At 40.5% G+C, this 19,712-nt stretch overlaps 1 protein-coding gene across 2 annotated transcripts in view; it reads right to left on the bottom strand.

Moving 5' to 3' along the window:
* iqgap2 (IQ motif containing GTPase activating protein 2) overlaps nucleotides 1–19,712 on the bottom strand; it is a 34,843-nt gene extending 15,131 nt beyond the window's left edge. For both annotated transcript variants that reach the window (XM_034872489.1, XM_034872490.1), the window contains exons 1-15: nucleotides 19,371–19,712; nucleotides 16,428–16,527; nucleotides 9,914–10,070; nucleotides 8,851–8,928; nucleotides 7,653–7,729; nucleotides 5,524–5,591; nucleotides 4,614–4,727; nucleotides 4,348–4,526; nucleotides 3,370–3,457; nucleotides 2,969–3,132; nucleotides 2,178–2,265; nucleotides 1,734–1,897; nucleotides 1,427–1,587; nucleotides 505–629; nucleotides 175–338 (exon numbers count right to left, since the gene is read on the bottom strand). In XM_034872489.1, the coding sequence (XP_034728380.1) occupies nucleotides 175–338; nucleotides 505–629; nucleotides 1,427–1,587; nucleotides 1,734–1,897; nucleotides 2,178–2,265; nucleotides 2,969–3,132; nucleotides 3,370–3,457; nucleotides 4,348–4,526; nucleotides 4,614–4,727; nucleotides 5,524–5,591; nucleotides 7,653–7,729; nucleotides 8,851–8,928; nucleotides 9,914–10,070; nucleotides 16,428–16,527; nucleotides 19,371–19,416 (1,773 nt within the window). In that variant the 5' untranslated portion in view covers nucleotides 19,417–19,712. The remainder of the gene's footprint in view (nucleotides 1–174; nucleotides 339–504; nucleotides 630–1,426; nucleotides 1,588–1,733; nucleotides 1,898–2,177; nucleotides 2,266–2,968; nucleotides 3,133–3,369; nucleotides 3,458–4,347; nucleotides 4,527–4,613; nucleotides 4,728–5,523; nucleotides 5,592–7,652; nucleotides 7,730–8,850; nucleotides 8,929–9,913; nucleotides 10,071–16,427; nucleotides 16,528–19,370) is intronic.

Raw genomic sequence — 19,712 nt, 5'->3', positions numbered from 1 at the left:
CATGTCAGGGATGCGAGCCTGCTGTGCAAATCCAATATAACTAATGATTAGAATGAGTTCTGACATTGGTTTATTCACCAATTAAGGTTTTGTTTTTCATATTTTCCAATTTGAGGATGTGAGAGGCAGACGGACATTTTAATAAATGCTTTATACATCTACATCTTATAATACCTGGCAGATTAGTTGCTTTGTATATTGTAGAACATCACGGTAGTGTTTGGCAGTGGCTGGGTTCACCCCTGTCAACTTGGCCGTAGGCAGTAGCAGGGCCGCCAGTGTCTGCTGATGATCACCGGAGTTGAGTGCCTCATTGATCTCAGCTATAGCTATGATGCCTGGAAGTAAAAGACAAGAACCATTTGACACTTGATCAGGCAATGTTATTTATGTGGCAAAAAAAAAAAAACTCTTCCAAGGTTTGCAACGGATGGCTTAAAAGACTTCAACATCCACAAGCTATACAACGTTAAAAATTAACAGAAATATTCAAGACTTTCTTACGTTCATGCTCCTCGTGGACCTGAATGTTGACTGTGTCGATGCATTTCTGAACATCATTCCAGGTGAGGAACTCTTGACCCTCGGCAAGTTCCTTGCCTCGTAGTTTGATAAGAGTGTCAGCATACCTGAGGGAGAGGTCCATGGAGAAGTTTGACAACGTTTCATGACATTTAATGGACCACAACACATCAGCCCTTGCTAGTGTTAGCGAAGTAAAAGTGGAGAAATACCTACGGTGGAGTGTAGGAGTGTATCTAACCTTAAAGGTCCATGACATGAAATTGTAACATACTCCCCCAGTGGCTAGAAATGGTGATAGGTGTAAACCGAGGCCTGCGTATCCTGCTCTGCCTTTGAGAAAATGAAAGCTTAGATGGGCCAATCTGGAATCTTGCCCCTGTGAGGTCATAAGGGGCAAGGTTACCTCCCCTTTCTCTGCTTTTTCCCACCCCGAGAATTTGGCCCGCCCATGAGAGAGAGACATAATGGCTTTTAGACAAGCAAAGTGGCAGTTGGTCAAGGCCACACCCCCAGCCTCCACCTTGCCCCCATTCTCCCCCTCTCCTCCTCAAAAGCTGCAGACTCAGAAATGGCACATGCTAAGGAAAGCTCATTGTGGGACTGGCTCTAGTTGCTGTAATTCTGCACCAAGGCTTAATTATGGGAAAGAGACTTTAGATACAGCATTAGTCACGTGGACATGTCATGGGACCTTTAAGACATGTAACTTTTTAAATCAAATTCATTTGTTGCTTCTCATTGCATAATGTACTGCCATACTTCAACTTCAATGAGACACAGTTGAAGAAAGATCAAAACAGTAATGATCAAAGAGAACAAACTCACCACCTAGCGTCAATAGAGGTGACAGCAGGGCGATTCTGGGTCTAAGGTTAACTAGAGAACAACTCAGCCATTTTACCTGTTTAGGTTGTCTTGGTCCATGTTGGTGAAGCCCAGAGGGGAGTCCGTTAGTTGCTCAATCACAGCCTGGGGTTCTTTGGTGTCCAGCACCTCATTCAGCACTGCTACAGCTGACAGCATCTCAACAGCTACACTCAGCTCCTCGTGGCTCAAGCCAGACTAAAAACATACAGCAAATGTTCTGAGTCACATGCATGAAGCGAAATTTAACTGCAGTACACGTATAACATTGACCTCCCGTATACTGTATCAGCATGTGGGTCCACACATGTTGAAGATACAAAACAGCAAATATGATGTCTCACCCGTCCCCCTTGTAGCTGCAAACTGAAAAGCTCAGTCTGATAGAGGTTGGCAGCAGTTTGGTAGACAATTGGAAGTTGTGCCTCAGGGTTCATGAGCTCCACTGCAGTCTCCACTGCATTGCCAAGACGAATGGCTGTATTGATCCCTGCAACTGCCTTGAGTTCTGGTCAAGAAAATTATCACAGAGAGTCATGTTTTGCCGATTACCCAAGGCAAGGCATGTCAGTGTTAAAATTACATTTTTCTTCTTTGTCCAAAAATTATATGTTGAAATGCCTTTGGAAACCCCACATTAAAGTTGTATCATGAACTGTACTGTGCAATGAAACAGACTCTACATGTGTGCTGTGAGACGCTTGCTAGTGCTTTTGACATATGTGATTTTCAACTGACCAGTACTTATGTGTTAATAAACATCTATGGTAAGTGAAAAATGTGCTCACTTCGTTTCTCTGCCTCAGCAAAGTCATTACAAGAGCTGACAACTCTCTGAATCTCTTCTTTGTCCCCCATCACGGCCCTGCCTCCGTCCTGCAACACAAAGATAAGAGTACACTACAGAGATACCACTAAGATCCCATGATTACTCAGCATGTTTTAAAGCAGGGCCGTGGAGGGCAAAGTGTCTGTTGGTGTCCATTCCAACTGAAGTTACGATGGTCGATTAGTTTTTCCCTGAAGATGTGGAGTTTTTATTTCCTTTCTTTTCTACAACAGCTGGGTATTTTGGGCAAACCGCAGGTTATGATTTTTATGCATACTGCATACTACATTTTGCTCAGATAGGTAATACTGCTAGTATAGTAGAACATTTCAAATACAGCCAGTGTATTCACTGCCTGAGTAGTGAACGCAGCCACAGTTCCGCCAGTAAAGTGCTGTCTGCTCTCAGCAGTACTTTGTCTTTTCCATCAATTAATTGAAATACAGAAAAATGTCCAGTTTAGAAAGCCAATACTGCAAATGTGTGCGATTTGTTCCTATTCCACAGACTTCTTTAAACACTTTTCTCTGAGTCAATTAATATGTACTGCGGTCTGTAAGCTGCCAACACAGTGAATTTCAACTATGCCCTCCCCCAAGTCCTGCTTTTGGTCATTCTATTATTGTACACAGGCTTATTTATTGTATACCCTCAACAAATGAATGAGGGAGAAAAAAAGAAGAAAAAAAAAGAAAGAAATCAGAGGTGCTCTGGCTCTTAAGGCGCGGAGTTGGAAACAAATCAGTATACCTTGGATTTATGTTGGCAGTAGGTGGTAAAATGCTCCAGGTACCAGCGACAGTTTGACTCCTCAACACCCAGCAGGGCCAGAGCTTCTAGCCTAAGTGCCGCCAACAGAGCAGCCTCATCCTGGGCCGACACCGCTTGATTCACCTGCCTTTCTGCTTCCTGGGCTGGAGACAGGAAAAACCAAGACACGTAATTTAGGGAAAATAGGTTTTCCTTCCAAAGTCTTTCAGATAAGAACTGAGACTGAAACAACCCAATTTTATATAATTTCTACATATGCATCAACTGCACCAGTGCGGTACAAGGAGGCGTTTTATCCATGCAAAAAGAAATGCATTCATGTTCCTTGACAGCATTTTGGGAGAAAGTAGTAAGTGTCATGTGGGAGGAAAAGTCCTTACTGTTGACTAGGTCAACGCAGCCCTGGATCTCCTGGTGAGTCAGCAGCTCTTCATAAACATCTCTTTCTTCTGTAGCAATCGAGGCACGCTAATTGAAGGAGTCAAAGAAAAATAAAGATATAAGTATATACACTGTATGTATATTTTCCATTAGTTTCAAATAGCATTTGTAATTCATTCCTGGTCACATACATTATTCCCCCACTCATACTGATGAAGTTGCATATTTTACATATCACATTTCAGCCATTAGTGGAAGTGAACGGCTCGTTTGTACAGTATTTGTAAAGAGAACGGGAGTTAAGATGCTGGATGGTGTAAAGGGTTTGTGTTTGGTTAAGTTTAGCTGACAATGCAGCCACTGGAATGTGCTGGCAAAGGCTTGTGGAGTCAGTCAATGTAGGCAAACCCTTTCAAACCTCAGTGTAGATATCTCTTCAGTTGTTGTAGTTGTCAGTACATGCCACTACAGTCAGAAACATTGGTTCAGAACAACACTCAAGTTTAAATTATGTGCATCACTCAAATTTGATCTTCATGTTTTATATTCTTCTATTTTGTCATTTCATCGACACCATATTCAGATCAACACAGAAGTCCAAAGCTGCTTGTTGTCAACCTTAATACATCAACACACGCTGTTAGAACAGACTTTGCAACCCTGTTCTCACTATGGGTGAATACAAGCATGACATTGCATACATTATCATAAGTGGAGTCATGTGTTTTTTTTTTTGTATAAGTGATTTAATGTCACTGTTTAAATTACATTTATGTAACTGAATATCTGACTGTCTCTTGTCTGCTTGCTCTCTTGCTCACCAATTGACAAACTAAAACTTTGTTACAAAGACAGCAAAACTCTAATCAATCCTTCTATATAGGAATAAAAGCCATTAATGAACCAAACATAAATATACAAATAAACAATGCCACTGAGACATAGGTAGTCACTGAAGTGTTTGTTAGGCTTCTCACCCTCCCTGACGATTGATCTTGCTTACGAGCCTTGGCCTGGCTCAGTGTGTCCTGGTAGTCTTGGGCTAGAGCTTCCTGGGTATTCCTCAGCATTGCGTTAGGATTATTCAGGGCTCCCATTGTCACAGACGTCTGACCCTTGTCGACCGCCTCATTTATGGCAATTACAGCAGCATGCACTGAGAACAACAGAGAGAGAACATTTTAGTGTTGGCCAAACAACACAAAATTAATCACAGATTTAGTGCGTACGTCAGAGGACTTACAGGCAGCTTCATCTACTGAAAGCTCATTGGCTAGGATTCCTCCAATCTTACTGAAAGCTGGCATTTGAATGCCATACTTTTCCAGCTCACTCCTCATGTTACTGATCTCTTCCTCTAAAAGACAGACAGATATAAAGTAATTGCAGGGGGCATTGTGGTGTTACATAGCATAGCATAACAAAGGCTCACATATACTGCATGAATTGCTTTATTTTTTTGTTTGGCAATGACTGAACAACATGATTTTCAAAGCCATTCAACTGTAAATGTTTTGTTTATTTTTCAAAACTGTATGCAATGCAGTTTTTCTGATGATCAGACGTGTTCATCACCATGCTAACTGTGTCAATCCTCAAACACATTTTCCCAAAAGTTCAATTAAAGTTAGTTAAAGGGGGGGGGGGGGGAGGGACTGTTTAGAATTGATTGAAAAAAAACACTAAAAAATCCCCCAAAACCCATGTGAGTAAACCCTCAGGCTTACTCAGGACAATCAAATGTCAAAAGCTTTGAAGCTTGGTCATTTGTGTGTTTGGGTATTTTTATGAACTGAAATTTTGGATAATTCAAACATCTAAATCACAGACGTTTACAATCCCAAATGTTTATACAAACAGTCATTAAATCCTACATGCTTGAGAGAACATGACATTAATTTGTGTATTTTACACTCCTCCCACACTAAGAGAATTCTTATTAAATGAATGCATGCAGGTGCACAACTAGGTGCGTGCACATAAGTGTTTCAAAAAGCCCTGAGGGACCATTTATCCTTCATTTAATAAGGGAATTGATAACTTCATTGTTTCTTCTATTTTTCTACAGTAACAGTTGCATTTAGCCACATTCTATTTAACGTTTGCGCTTTCATGCTATGCAAAGATTTCAGGAGAAGCTCATTTCCTGTTACCTGTGAAGGCCACTTTCCCCAGCAGGTCCTGGATCTGTGGTGCAATGCCCAGTTTGTACAGGTACAAACTGAAATAAACCATAAGATTTAGACCGCAAAATTTACAGACAAAAGGACAAGGAAGCACTGAGAAGCTTGGAACATTCTGATATTGTACAGTCCGATAATCATGAAACTAAAACTCGAGTGTTTTGAAAACTCAGTATTGTTGCTCCTGATGGCCTTTAGTTTCCACCCATGTCAAACTTACACCACAGGGGGGTAATGTTGACTCACATTACAACAAGCAGGTACTGACAGCAGGCAGCTGGCTCAGTCCACCACTGAGCATTGAAATCAACAAGCATGTGGTTGGAAACTTCATAAAACTTTCATCTTCCCGCGGGTACCTGATAAGTGATAATGAATTATAGATATTTAAAGGCAGGTCTGGCATCAGCACAGCTTGGAATGGAGCAGCTATACTAGCTGCTTATTCTGCCCTTTAGTCGCAGTGTGTGTGTGTGTGTGTGTGTGTGTGTGTGAGAAGGTAAACAAGAAATGCACTCTGTCCTTGGGACGCAGAGGTTTTTAGACAACTATCTATACTCCACTTACGAAAGGGTAATGTTTTAACATGCAGGCAGCTGATTCAGTCTGGAATAAACACATAGTAACAGCTGATCAGGATTAATGAAGGTGGCTGCTTACAAGCCACAGTAGTTACTGACAACCAGCTGACTAGCTTGGAGCAACTAGCTCTCTGCGGATTCCCCTTGTTTATTTTCATGTTGTCCACTTCCTTTTAGACAACAAATTAAACCCTACACCGCCACCACTTTGTCAAAAAGGTTTTAAAATGTTTCCCCATTTCAAATTCCCCCCACACTAAATGTGCAGGAGCATCCGGTGCTTTGCCTCCATTCCTGCATTTGTTTGTATCGAGGGAAGCAGAGTATTCACTGGGTCCTTGTGGGACGCAAGCTGGACTAGCAGGAAGGAAAAGCACGTGTGTGCATAAGGAGGGAAGTAAACCAATTCTCCCAGGACCCGACTGAAACACTACAACAAAGAAAATAATCCAAGCAGCTCACATACCCACTCCCTAAATTTGTGTTTAACTCTACAGGTCAGATAGATAAAATTTACCCTTCAGTTCATTCAAAGTCACCTCAACTAAAAAAAACTAGGGCCTGAAGTTGAAATTCTCCAGCCAACCACGTTATAGTCAGACCACAAACGTTTCTGTTGCAGTTTTGCAATATTTTTCACAAACCATGACAAAGAACATACCCTTTGTGATGAGACTACATGTAAGGAGTTGAGCACTGAAACACCACAATTTGCCAGAAAGCCCCTTACTACATGCAGTATAGATGTTTAACAAAGCAGTGTCCAGGTAGTGTTTATGCTCATCAAAAGTGTCTAATAAAGATAAAAAAAGTTGGAATCTAGAAAATAACATTGCTGCAATAGTTGCCCATAGTTAAATGCATGTTGCTGTAGAGAATAATATGGCTGTGATCTACTTAGAAAAAAACATTAAAAAAAGGTCTGTATTTAACAAGAAGCACGCTGCCATACCCAAGTAGAAATAACATTTTCCAGTTCCAGTTTCATATCACTTACTAAGTACCATTTTGTTCTCAGCATTTAAATTAGAGGTTGAACTTAATGGGAACAAAAAGAGGCCACTGGTGCAGTGGTACAGTAATACAAATGTTAGTGTAAGCAGTCTCAGACATCCTACATTTGAGCTGTCCTTAAATTATGTAACTTGACTACACTAGTGTCTGGATGGCAAAACAACCACTCAAACCTCAAACCTGTCAAACCGAAGAGTGTGACATTGTCTGCCATAACCATCGAATGAAAGTAAATTATAAAAAATTAGCCCGTCAGTGACAAAGAGTATGAGTGAACTAAAAAGTCAACATTTACTACAACATAACTGTAATTCTTGCTAAATCTAAACCTCCAATTAACTCATAGTTTAATTCTAACTAACTAACTAACTAACTAACTAACTAACTAACTTTATATCTTGGAAGAGAAATTGCACGCAACATTCAGGTGTGTACCCTGCCATCGGGAAATGTATGAAAACTGTAAAGTGAAAAGTCACTGTTTTTGAACCCTTGTATTCTTACCTCAGCGCGTGTATGCAGTACACCACCTTAGGCATGTTTTTGCGATCGTACACATCTGTCGTTTCGGGATAGAAAATCTGAAAGCAGAAACCACTCTATATATTAGTCGCTCTTCTTTTATCGGGGTGCTGACACTCTTTATTCTGCTGCAGCCAAACAGGAGCACAATGTCCATAACAATGTTTCAATACATTTTAACCTGTAGATCCATGACAAATTGCAAGGGGTGGACATAATCATGATAATAATAACAATAATAATAATAATAATAATAGCTGTAAAATATAATGCAATTCTAGCACGTCAATAAATGCTACCTTTCTGAAGCACATCATTTTCATTACCACAGAGTTCACCACCAGTCACTGGCATCAGTTCCACAATACTACGGGTCACGAGCTTCACAGGTGTAGTATTTATTGCAGTGCAATTGAGTTGACCTGCCTTTAATTTTATTGGTGCTTATGTTTATCTGCCCCTTTGTTGTACATGTTTGGTTGTCCACCTTTTCCCCCATATAGTCATCTTACAGATATTTACTTAATCCCCAAAAACTTGGCTAGCCTTTCTTTACAAATATGTGACATCATACACATATTTACTACAAAAGAGGACACTGTTTCCAAAACACTGGGCCCAGTTTTTTTTTTCTTTTTTTTTTTTTTTTTTATAAATAGTGTCACAGCACAGCTGAGTAATGCTATCAACAGCATGGTTTTGCTCAAGAACATGGATGGTATAATAGAGAAACCTATGGATAAGGTTATGTTATGTTACGAGTGACAATTCTGAAAAAGGCTATACATAAAGAACTACTAAATAAATTACTATGAAGATGATCCTAAAAGGGCCGCACCTCAGTGAAGTATTTTGTGTCATCTCATGAGGTTGATACAGTTACAATTTCATCTTACATTCTTACAGTTGGATGAAGTGTGAGTGAGTGAGTGAGTGAGTGAGTGAGTGAGTGAGTGAGTGAGTGAGTAAGTAAGTAATCTACTCAGGGCACCATCCCACATCTACTGGTGGGATGGATTCTACTCTGTCTTAGTTGTAGCTTTAAGATGTCTGATATCAGTGATTACGTACTAACCCTGAGCCAATGAACACACGGGATGGCTTTTTTGTTGCAAAGCATCACTTGAACAGGACCTCTCTGTCAGTTTTTTTTGGTTTGTTTGTTGTGCGAGCCCCTTACCTTGGGTAGACCTACTGACTCCATGGCTCTGAGCCACTGCACAGTGTTGTCGGTGTGTCTGAAGTGCAGCCCTTTGCTCTAAAAATAAAAAAAACAGTAGCAAAGACAAATAAATGTAGCCATATTATTATGAGAAAGTGCAGAGAAATTGTTAAAAACTACCACTACAACCTGACAAAGTAAGGATGCACCAATTTATGTGCACTGATTGGACACAACGCTGGCATGACGCATGACCTAACAGGTTAAAAGGGTGGCATGCAAACGTGTAGTTTGTTTACAGTAAAAGAAAATGTTGGCCGTGTATCGGATTACACCATGTTGGAGGAAGATCAGTGACATAACCTCCACCAGCCAGACTCACTCCTTGATAACCACAGCGTTAACAAGGAGATGGAGTTCAGGGCATTAGAGATGAACAGCAGAGTCGAAGCCTACACACAGCCCAGTCATCGTCATTTGAGCTACTGGCTTGTGTGAGTAAGTCTAGCCTCACAGCACAGTGGAATGACAAAGATTTTAACTTAATCAAAGCAGTGTACTCCCAGAATAATATAGAATCAGAATCCGCTTTAATGGCCAAGTAAGTGAAAAGCCATACAAGGAATTTGACTCCGGCTTTTCCTTGTTAGTACAAAGCACATACACAGATCGACATACAGCTTAAAAACAAGGACAACACACAATATATTAGTATTATAAAATTAACGTGTCATTGCTTTTGTAATGTTTTTACATTTAATTTATGTTTACCAAAATATTTGTTGGGCTGTGTAGCCTATGTACTGATAAGGTTTGTTAACAATTTGTCAAATATCAATAACGTCAAGCTCAAGGTCAAGCTAAACATTTTGCTCAGACATTTTTGTAGTAGGCCCTTACATTTGCCTGCCACCTTTCTCCCTTTCCTGTGTAAAACTGTCAGGAATTGCCTTCAAGACTTGGAAATAGTCTTCCTGTCTGCTACAATTTAAGCTGGTGGAAATTCAAATGTAGTACAACTATGACCTTACCTAAAGAGGGAAGCTAGACGGAGTATAAATGCAAATGGATGAAGGTGTACCTTAAAGCGGGCCTGATCTCTGTCGTAGATCCTTTTCTCAGACACCATTTTGGGGGCAAAAAAGTTGGCAAGTTTGCCCAGGTAGACGCCATTCCTCAGTCCCTCCTCCAGTTCTGTGGTAGGAGGCAAGTCCTCCTCTAGGCAGGCCTCCATCCATCTGAGAGTACACAATAGCAACTTCAGCAGGCACAGGGTTTTCATAAGCATCTCTAGTGTTCAACTCTTTCAAACCGACTGACCTCAGTGGAAACCGGTTTCAAAAGAAGTTATAACATTCTGAATAAATTACTAATTAAAATCTAAGCAGGCATGTTCATGGCATTACGCTGAGCAGTGGCTAACATTTTGTTATTGCTCAACTACCTTATATGAATAAAGATGAGAAGAAACTACTCTCAACAGTATTAGGAATGTACAGTAGGAGGTTGTAGGAGGACTAGATTTCCAATGAAATCACCAGGATCATTTACATGTCAAGCGTCTCTATAATACTAAGCAGCATTCTATGGTTGTCATCTCCGTTTACCCTGCCACCAAGATTTATGATAGAGTACAGTGCAATTTATGAGGTGGCTGAATGCAGTTGTGACTACATTCAGGCGTTCAGACACCTCATAAATTGCATGATTTATGAGGTTTCAATTACTGTCAATATTGGCTTTCCCTACACCTGCTGCCCTTCCAATCCAAGCAAATTCTAAAAGACAGGCCAAGAAAACACAAATATATGATTAAAAACAAATGTCTTGCTGTTATTCATGTCATCTACATTACAGTAGCAGAGGGGAAAAAGCTCTGTATGGAAAGCGTATTACAACTTTGTCTAAGATATATACACACTGTTATACAGTATGAATGATTTTATTTTAAAGTTAGTGAATATACAACCTTTAAAAAAAAGGTCCCATGACATGGTGGTCTTTGAATGCTTTTATATAGATCCTAGTGGTCTCCTAATCCTGTATCTGAAGTCTCTTTCCCATAATTCAGCCTTGGTGCAGAATTACAGTTACTAGAGCCAGTCCCACAATGAGCTTCCCTTAGGACGTGCCATTTCTAAGTCTGTAGCTTTTGAGGCGGGGGGGGGGGGGGGGGGGGGGGGGGGGGGGGGGGGGGGGGGGGGGGGGGGGGGGGGGGGGGGGGGGGGGGGGGGGGGGGGGAGGCTGAGGATGTGGCCTTGACCAACTGCCACTTTACTTGTTTGAAAGCAATTATGTCTCTCTCTCATGTGTGGGCCCAATTCTCTGAGCAGGCAAAGCAGAGAAAGGGGAGGTAACCTTGCCCTTTATGACCTCATAAGGAGCAAGATTCCAGATCGACTGATCTGAGCTTTAATTTTCTTAAAAGGCAGAGCAGGATACCCAGGGCTTGGTTTACACCATTCACCATTTCTAGCCACTGGGGGAACGCATATCAATGCATATTAACCTCATAAAGTGACATTTTTAAGCCATGGGACCTTTAAACAAATGTCTATGGGATCAACTATAGATACTGATGACACTGACACTGTCCACTGAGTAGTGTGTGTAAATAACAAGAGCATTTCAACTTTAGCCTGAAACACATAATAAACATGTACCATTAAATGGCATGCAGCGTGTTAAAGGATAACACAGGGCTACCCAACTCCAGATGTACAATATTTATTAATTATTACGTTTCTATAATTAACTGAAATATTTTTGGGTTAAACAGAGCAATGTAGGCCAATGTGAGAACTGGGCATTGTTACAGGCAGCACCCACACTGAGTCCAGCATGCTTTAGGAAGGGGGCTGTGGAATTGCAATTTTTGGGACCATGAAAAAGGTTAGGTTGTTAAGTGGACAATGTGAGGTAAAAAGAGGTTAACAGTGAGTGAGCAAGATATTTAATACTACTTCCAGTAGTCTAAAGCCTCAGTGATTACTGGTGAAGGTTTATGAGTTTCAAATCTACGAGACATGGAGAAAATATGAAATGATATTTTTGACCAAATACCTTAAAGTGATATTGCGGCGATATTGTAGGCTTGCCAATTGGTGCTTTCACAAAGTAATTACACAAATTACATTTTTTAAATAATCAACAGTAATGTGGATATACTGGCTAAGTGGGTAAAGGCAAATACAGCAGACTCAGAAAATGACAGCACTTTACTGTAATGCAGCCTTTAAAACCAGGAAAAGACAACACTTACAGTGATGCTCATACGTTTAGGAAGCCATGCTAAAGTTGATTAAAAAGGAGGAATAAACAATCTTTTAGGAATTCATTTTCCGTGATATTATTTTTCGCGTTTGGATAATAGAGGCTCAACATCCAGCGGGGTCTGGGGGTGTGTCTGAGGAACGCTACTGTGGTTGCCTTTATGGAAAGTACCCCATGCCAATGGTATGATGAAGTGTATGTGATTAAAATTAATTTCTAAAAATATGTTTGTTTTTTTTAAGTCCTCTTTTTAGTCAACTTAGCATGGGTTCATAAACTTATGAGCACCACTGTACATTGTGTCACATTACGATATCTAGTCTCATGTCAAGATATCAAGATGCAACTTGTTTAACTAACTTTTCTAAGACAATCAACTGTTCTCAGAGAAAAGGTGATTTTTACCTCTACGTGGGATAATCCCAGCGATGTTCGACACATTTGAATAGAGCATATCTGGTGTATGTTAAAATAATGTTGACCTTCTTTTAAATTTATGCAATTCCCTTAGAAAGGTTCAGGAGTGGCTTCTTAGCCGTCTCTGCTAGACTATTTCCAGAGATGTTAGGAAAAATCTATTCCCAACAGCTAGTAAATGATTTGTGAGCACGGTGAATCATGATGGTCTGAAAATCTGTTACACATTATGTTACCGCCTGGAAGTGACAACATATTTTTATTATAGCTACATGGACACCCCTCTATTTGAGTGATTCAACCCAAAAAAAACAATACGCTTACGTGTTAATTTTTTACCTTTTTGCTCATTTTGCATCCTTTGCCAAAAGGCAGTGTACTGTGCTTAGTGATTTAGCTTCCTTATTTTTGTTTATTGGTTCATTCACACAAGCAGCTTCTACATTTTCGCCTGTAAGCAATAAAGCTCTCCCTCCCACATGCATGCACACAGACATCTTGTTTAAGTTAATTAAGGTCGTGTGGGTGCTCAAAGGATTCAGTCTTCCAAAATGTGTGTCAGCACATTGAAGGACAACCACAACACATCATGCACTGTCAACACAAGCCCAAGGGAGAGTGTAGGTTAGACACCTTCAGGGAATAAAGCATCCTTGTAAACCAATCAACTGATGCTGTAGATTATGCAAGAAGAACCTTATTTCAGTGTTTTATAAAATATTGAGTACAGATTGCCAATGCATTTGGCTGTGCTATTACACCTCTCCTCAATCCCAAAAGGGGTTGACATTAGAAAAAACCAAATAAGCTGCTTCTTTATAATAAAAAGGAATTTCTTCCCACGTGAGGAATGCATTAGTTTACAGGCTCTGGCCAAAGATAAAGTTTAGGGAATAGGGTTCAAGAAATAACTATCTGGCTCTCCAACCCTTTATTAAGAGTTTTTAGCCATGCGATGGGTAAACTTAAATAGAGCTGCAGCGATTACGTGATTACTTGTTAAGTCGAGTGACAGAAAATTACAATTGTTTAATTAAATAATAAAGCAAAAAAAAGCATTCAAAAAAAATGCTGCCTTCCGTAGTCATTAGGTATGTATTGTAGATAATGTCACATACATTATAGTGAATTTTATACTTTGGGGTTGTGGACTATATACAAAATATAAAATATTCTGTAATTAATTGAGAAAATAATTGTTAGTCAAACTTAAAATAGCAGTCATTTATATCAAGCAGGCATTTTTTGGCCGGCTATCAAGCAGATTATATCAATATCTGTTAACCCTTAACGCGCACATGAGGTTGCATGTCAGAAAACGCCTCTTTGGCACTAAATGACTATGAAACTGATACGGAGAGACACAAAAGTGTGCTCACACAACCAGACATGTATACGCAACATAGAGTGGCTAAGCCCAACCAGGGTAAGAAGTAATGCAAATCAAAATCAAGAAAACGTATCTTATATTTTTACTTTCATTTCTCCATAGGAGTCACATATAAATGGAGGATCAAATGCAGATGATAGTGAAGATAAGTGAGGGGGCAAAAGGGATCTCTGTTTGGCGTGAACATAGTCAAAAGGAACATCCTGCAGGGGTAAGAGAGCTCTTCTGTCAAACTTCACTTCCTGTACTTAAAACAATGTTGGGAGAACTTGTCTCCTGAAGTAGGACAGGCTAGCACTCCTGTTTACAACCCTCCAAAGCAGGCCTTCCTGCCATTGTCCAATCTGTGGGCAAAACAAAACAGCCTTCTGGGCTCTGGAACTTAAAGGTGTCCCAGGTCAACACATGAGTAGTGATCTACACTCCTTTGCTTTCAGCTACAGTATTTTAGACTACATAGTGTGTCTTCTGAAGGCTTGCGTCGTGTAGCTTAGTCATGCTGGTCATGAGTTTGTTTGCATGGGTGCCTGAGTTGAATCAGAGAAAATTTAGCATTGTGGTTGGGTAGGGTGTGCCTAAAAAAGAAATATGCTAATATCCTTCACACACACACACACACACACACACACACACGCACACGCACACGCTTCAGGCTCATTTGATGCTTTCTACAAATTTTTATGCGATTTTTGTGAACAGGTCATTTGCCATAGTGTGACATATATCAATATCATAAGATATACTTTTAAAATCATGATAGTCATTTTGCCCAGTCCTGCTGTAATCGGTGTGACCAATAACGAGCACACCACACTAGTTTGTTGACTTATGAGAAACAATGGCCGTGACATAATTTTGAATTGTCATGGTGAAGTTTATGACATGTTACAGTAGGAAAAGTGCAGGTGTAGATCTGTAATAAAATAAACAATGGCTGATTTGATGTAGCTGCTTGAGTTTAGGGTCTTTGTATTATGCACTGGAGCATTTCTTGGCCGCTTCTTAAATTTTTACTAATGTTAACAAAAATATAGGTGGATAATAAAACTATGTTTCTTGCAAGATCATAAGTCAAGTGTACTAAAAGAGTTACTTCTGCATAGTTGCTTTGTTTCAGTGAGTGCTGACTCCTGACCCTGGGGAGCACAACCTAACCCTATGCTCTCTGAGGTTGACACCTTCATCAGCAGCTGGCTTAATCCTAATCGAATTTGACACCTTTCCCAGAATAGAGGTTCCAGTCCACTACTGACATGAGCGTAGAGAGGTTAGCAGCAGCTGGATGGAACACGAAGCTAGAAAGTGAAAGTGTGAGCATGTTTTGTATGAGTTACAAAACGGTAATTTTGAGGTTGCCTGGGGACGGATTCTAAAGCAACTGTTTCCTTAAACGGCCTCAGGTGAGCTAGTCTTCCACTTAAGATTTTGAGCACACAACAAAAAGAAAAATGTGTGATAATGTAGGCATTGCCCGATTATTATAGGTGACTAAATCTGTGATTAGTCTAGCCTACCTGCCCTTGTATTCCCTTATAATCCTGTGACATAAGCAGATATGGTAGGTTATCAAATAGTCTTTACTGAGTCAAAGTGCAAGTTCAGTTGTCAAACAATAATCTGTCAGGAAATGCTGATGTAAAGAGGCTGCACACGCTCAAAGCATGTCCCAAGAAGAAGCACGATTGCTGAGTTACCACTAGGCTACAGAGTGCTACAGTAGGTTCACAAATCAATTATAAATCCTGGAAATCAATCTTTATGCGAATGGGTGAGATTTTCATAAAAACATTGTGTCAAAAGACAGGCATGATAACACTCTCTGTTCCTTCCTGCTCCGATGGATGCCCTTGTCAAGAAGACAGGAAGTGGTTTTAGTTTTGCTCAGGCACCTCACAAGAAAGTTTTCATCAGGTTAACGCTGCCTCTAGAATAACTATTTTGAAAGAATCTTGTGAAAAGCAGTGCAAGCAATTGGAAGCAAAACTAAACCTACTATGAAAATAAACATGTATTTGATTATTTCAGCAATTTAGGACAGAGAGAGAGAGAGAGAGAGAGAGAGAGAGAGAGAGAGAGAGAGAGAGAGTCACTCTTTCCACTCAGTCAGCAGCTCCCATATCTTAATCATGCACGTTCTTATGAATGCTTACAGCTCGGTCTCATCATCTCACATGAATGCTGATTTAATTTAATTACATACTGCTTTCTTTCCGTATCCATCATATTCCCATCCCTTGCTCTCCACCACTTCATTTCTCAACCACTCCCTGCTGTTTTTACATCTACATAACGATGTTCAATAAACAAAACAGACTTAGTATACAAAACTGTTCAACATGATCAAATATTAAACAAACCTAACCTGTGACCCAAGAACACACCTAATCCGCCTATTCCTTTGAGCTCTCTGGGATGTAACAAAGTAAACACAATAAAAAGGAAAGTGATTGCCTTTAGTCCTTGGCCTCTTATCGTCAAGGTTCCTTCCCTTCATCCCTTCCTCCTGCCCTCTTACCGTTTGGCCTCCTCCAGATGACACAGGTACTCGTAGGCGATGTTCTGTCGTCTCCTCTCATCCATCTCCTCCGCTGACAGCCTCTCATCATCCTGAATGGCTGGAATAGGCATGCAAATTCAAAATTATGTCACGGCCATTGTTTCTCATAAGTCAACAAACTAGTGCGGTGTGCTCGTTATTGGTCACACCGATTACAGCAGGACTGGGCAAAATGACTATCATGATTTTAAAAGTATATCTTATGATATTGATATATGTCACACTATGGCAAATGACCTGTTCACAAAAATCGCATAAAAATTTGTAGAAAGCATCAAATGAGCCTGAAGCTTTTGTGTGTGTGTGTGTGTGTGTGTGTGTGTGTGTGTGTGTGTGTGTGTGTGTGTGTAGTAGTACAAAAACGTAAACAATTTAGATATTGTACGCGTCCATCTTATTCATCTACACAAACACGCAAGATGGTTAGGTACAATACAACCAAATCCCAAAGATGGTTTTAGTTGAAGGGATCTTATTTTGACAGTTGAGATTTCGAATGCCCCTTTGAGACCTGTACTACATCCCATGCCCCAATGAACTCTTGTCTGAGGCAGATGGAGTGGCCTTGTCAAAGTGGCGGGGTGCCCGACTGACAAGGGACTTCTGCTGAGAGTTGACCTTTACCTGCAGCTTAATGAGATCTCTTCCCCCCCAACGCTTCTTACCCCGCTCTAATCCAATCAAATCTCTTTATTTCTGGATGAGTAAAAGGGACAATCTCCGACCCGGGGACTCCGTTTTAAAACCAAGTTTTCTCCCACTGGACCAAGCACCACGTCCTGGGTTTGATTACAGCCTGCTGAGGTTTCACATTGTGTACTAGTATGTAGGACATCAGGTAAGACTGAAAAATACACATACCGTTGTGTGTCCACATGAGTCAGAGTCAGTCTATTGGCTCTATGTGGATTATATCAATATTACCGCTAACTCTGTGATGGTCTGAAGTTAAACTCGTTAAACCAGTTGATATATTAGCCTACACAGTCTAATCCCAATGCCCACGAGGTAAGGCAAAAGATTACTCTAGCCTTTCACGCCACTGTCTGCCAAGGCCAGTTTAAAATAATAAAGTAATTCAGCTGTTAATAATAGTCCAATTCATCAGTTGGAGATCTGTAGTTCTAATTTAAGTGGATGTTTTTTGTAGCATTTTATCCCTGTAAATTGTATATCTTATTTATGGATTTTGGAACTGCAATCTGGAGTCCATGACATCAAGACACAAGCATATAAAGTACATCCAACTCAAGCTCGCCTCTACGGGGCTAGCCTGAATCTTCTAAACCTCTCAGGCGCTCTCGGTTAAATTCTGCCTATTCATCAGCCACCTGCATAGACATACGTTCACTAGGTCTCAATAGAGGCTTGACATAATACTCACGTGTGAGATGAAACACATGCTAAACACATACATATACACACACACACAAAAAAAACACACAAAATGGGGTGTAGGCTACAGCCTATTGGGTGAAATGCCCCAACGCCTCATGAGCACAGTATCTGGTCATCCAACCATAGATCAGTGGCCCAGCTGTGCAGCTGTGACATGGATGAACACTCATCTCAGAGGTAGAACAGCCCCAGTGCAGCCATTACACACTACCTCTACTGACTCACTCGCACACTTCCTGGAAGAGCCTGTCTGCACTCTTGCACTGAGCGTTATATTTAACCCTCAGGATGGCTTTGTTAACTTTGTGTGTGACAGGATCACCGGACCTGAGTTATGGGCTCCATGATTAAGTCTCGTGCTTTTGTTTAGCTGCAAGGTTATTCCATCTACCCTTCTGTTTTTTTTTTTTGCTTTTGGGTTGATTCATTTCATAGGAAAATCCATAAACTAAGGTTAGTCGGACATTTATTGAAAATAAGTCCAGGGAATGAGTTTGCTTTGGTCCCATAGCAGAACTTATAAGTTAAAACGCTTGCAGTTACTCATGTGGCTTGTTTCACACAATGACAAGGCTAACAAATTAAAAGGCCGCTTGTTGTTTTTCTGAGACTACACTATCTGAGTTTTTGCTAAAAACTTCTCAATATTTGTGCTCCACCTTACACTTGACTTACACCTCTTTTTGATGCATTGTTGCAAATCATTCATCTACACAGCATAAGATAGGGTGGCCTCTGCATGCGAGACAGAGTTGGGATACAATTCAAAGGCAAAAAGATTGCTTTGATGACATCATTGATTGACGGTATCTTTTAAAGTTGCACTATGCCCAGAAGTCAGTGACAAGATACAGTTAACTAACTTAGTGAAGTATTTTGCAGACTTTAGATGTTTTTGTCATATCAGCTCAGTGACATTCTTAACACAGGACTACTGATGGAGTACGTTATTTCTCAACAGCAACAAAATCCCAGGTTAATGGTTAACCTGTGACAAAATGTCGTGTGTGGACAGGCTGTTATACTAGCCACCGCCATTAAATAAATAGATGAATAATCACTGTGGTGGACTTGCTGGCACTTTGAATACAATTCAAAAAGGCCCCGTGTTAAAATTTTTGGGACGTTATCAACCCCCAAGCCCCAACATACAACTTGGACCCTGAACTTACCACGGTATCGCTGTAACTTAACAACCAGGATGTAAGTCCTTTACACACAAAAACCCTCTTTTATTGACAGTTTGTTCATTCTCGTTCTTCTCTGACTATATTTCGTTTCGATACTGCCATATTGTCAGGTATTGCTACACCTAGCTAGGTATTCTGCTGTTCAGTGGAGCAGCCAGGTGCTGCTGAACCACCTGTTGGTCATCAAACATCCACGTGAAGGCACCTTACGTTAGCTTCCAACGTTTTAATCCTCTGCCTCTCATAACCAAGCAAACAGGAGTGAACGCTATGCTAAGAGAGAAAGCCGTTAGAATTTTTTTTTTTTACTTACTTCCATAACGTGGCTTGTGTAGAGTTGCGGTTTCTTCATTGTACATCTTGCCTCGTTTCCTCCACTTGTGAACTCGTCTAAACTGAAAATAACTTCAACCTACAAACAATTGTTACAGCAACCAGCCGCGCCTCTCGGGATATATTGAAATGAATGAAATAGCCGGTGTAACGTTAGCTAAATGACAAAAATGCCAAAATGAGGAACAACAGTCTTCAAAAGTTTAATTAATGCGCCAACTGTAACTTGCGGCAGACAATCCCCATGGTGTGCACTTCTTTGGCTTGACTCCTGAACAAAGTGTTGGTGTAATCTAACCGCCGCTGAACTCTCAAGTGAAAT

Source organism: Etheostoma cragini, chromosome 5 (genome assembly GCF_013103735.1).
Source record: "Etheostoma cragini isolate CJK2018 chromosome 5, CSU_Ecrag_1.0, whole genome shotgun sequence".
Classification (NCBI taxonomy): Eukaryota; Metazoa; Chordata; class Actinopteri; order Perciformes; family Percidae; genus Etheostoma; species Etheostoma cragini.
This window is presented reverse-complemented; position numbering and strand designations above follow the sequence as displayed.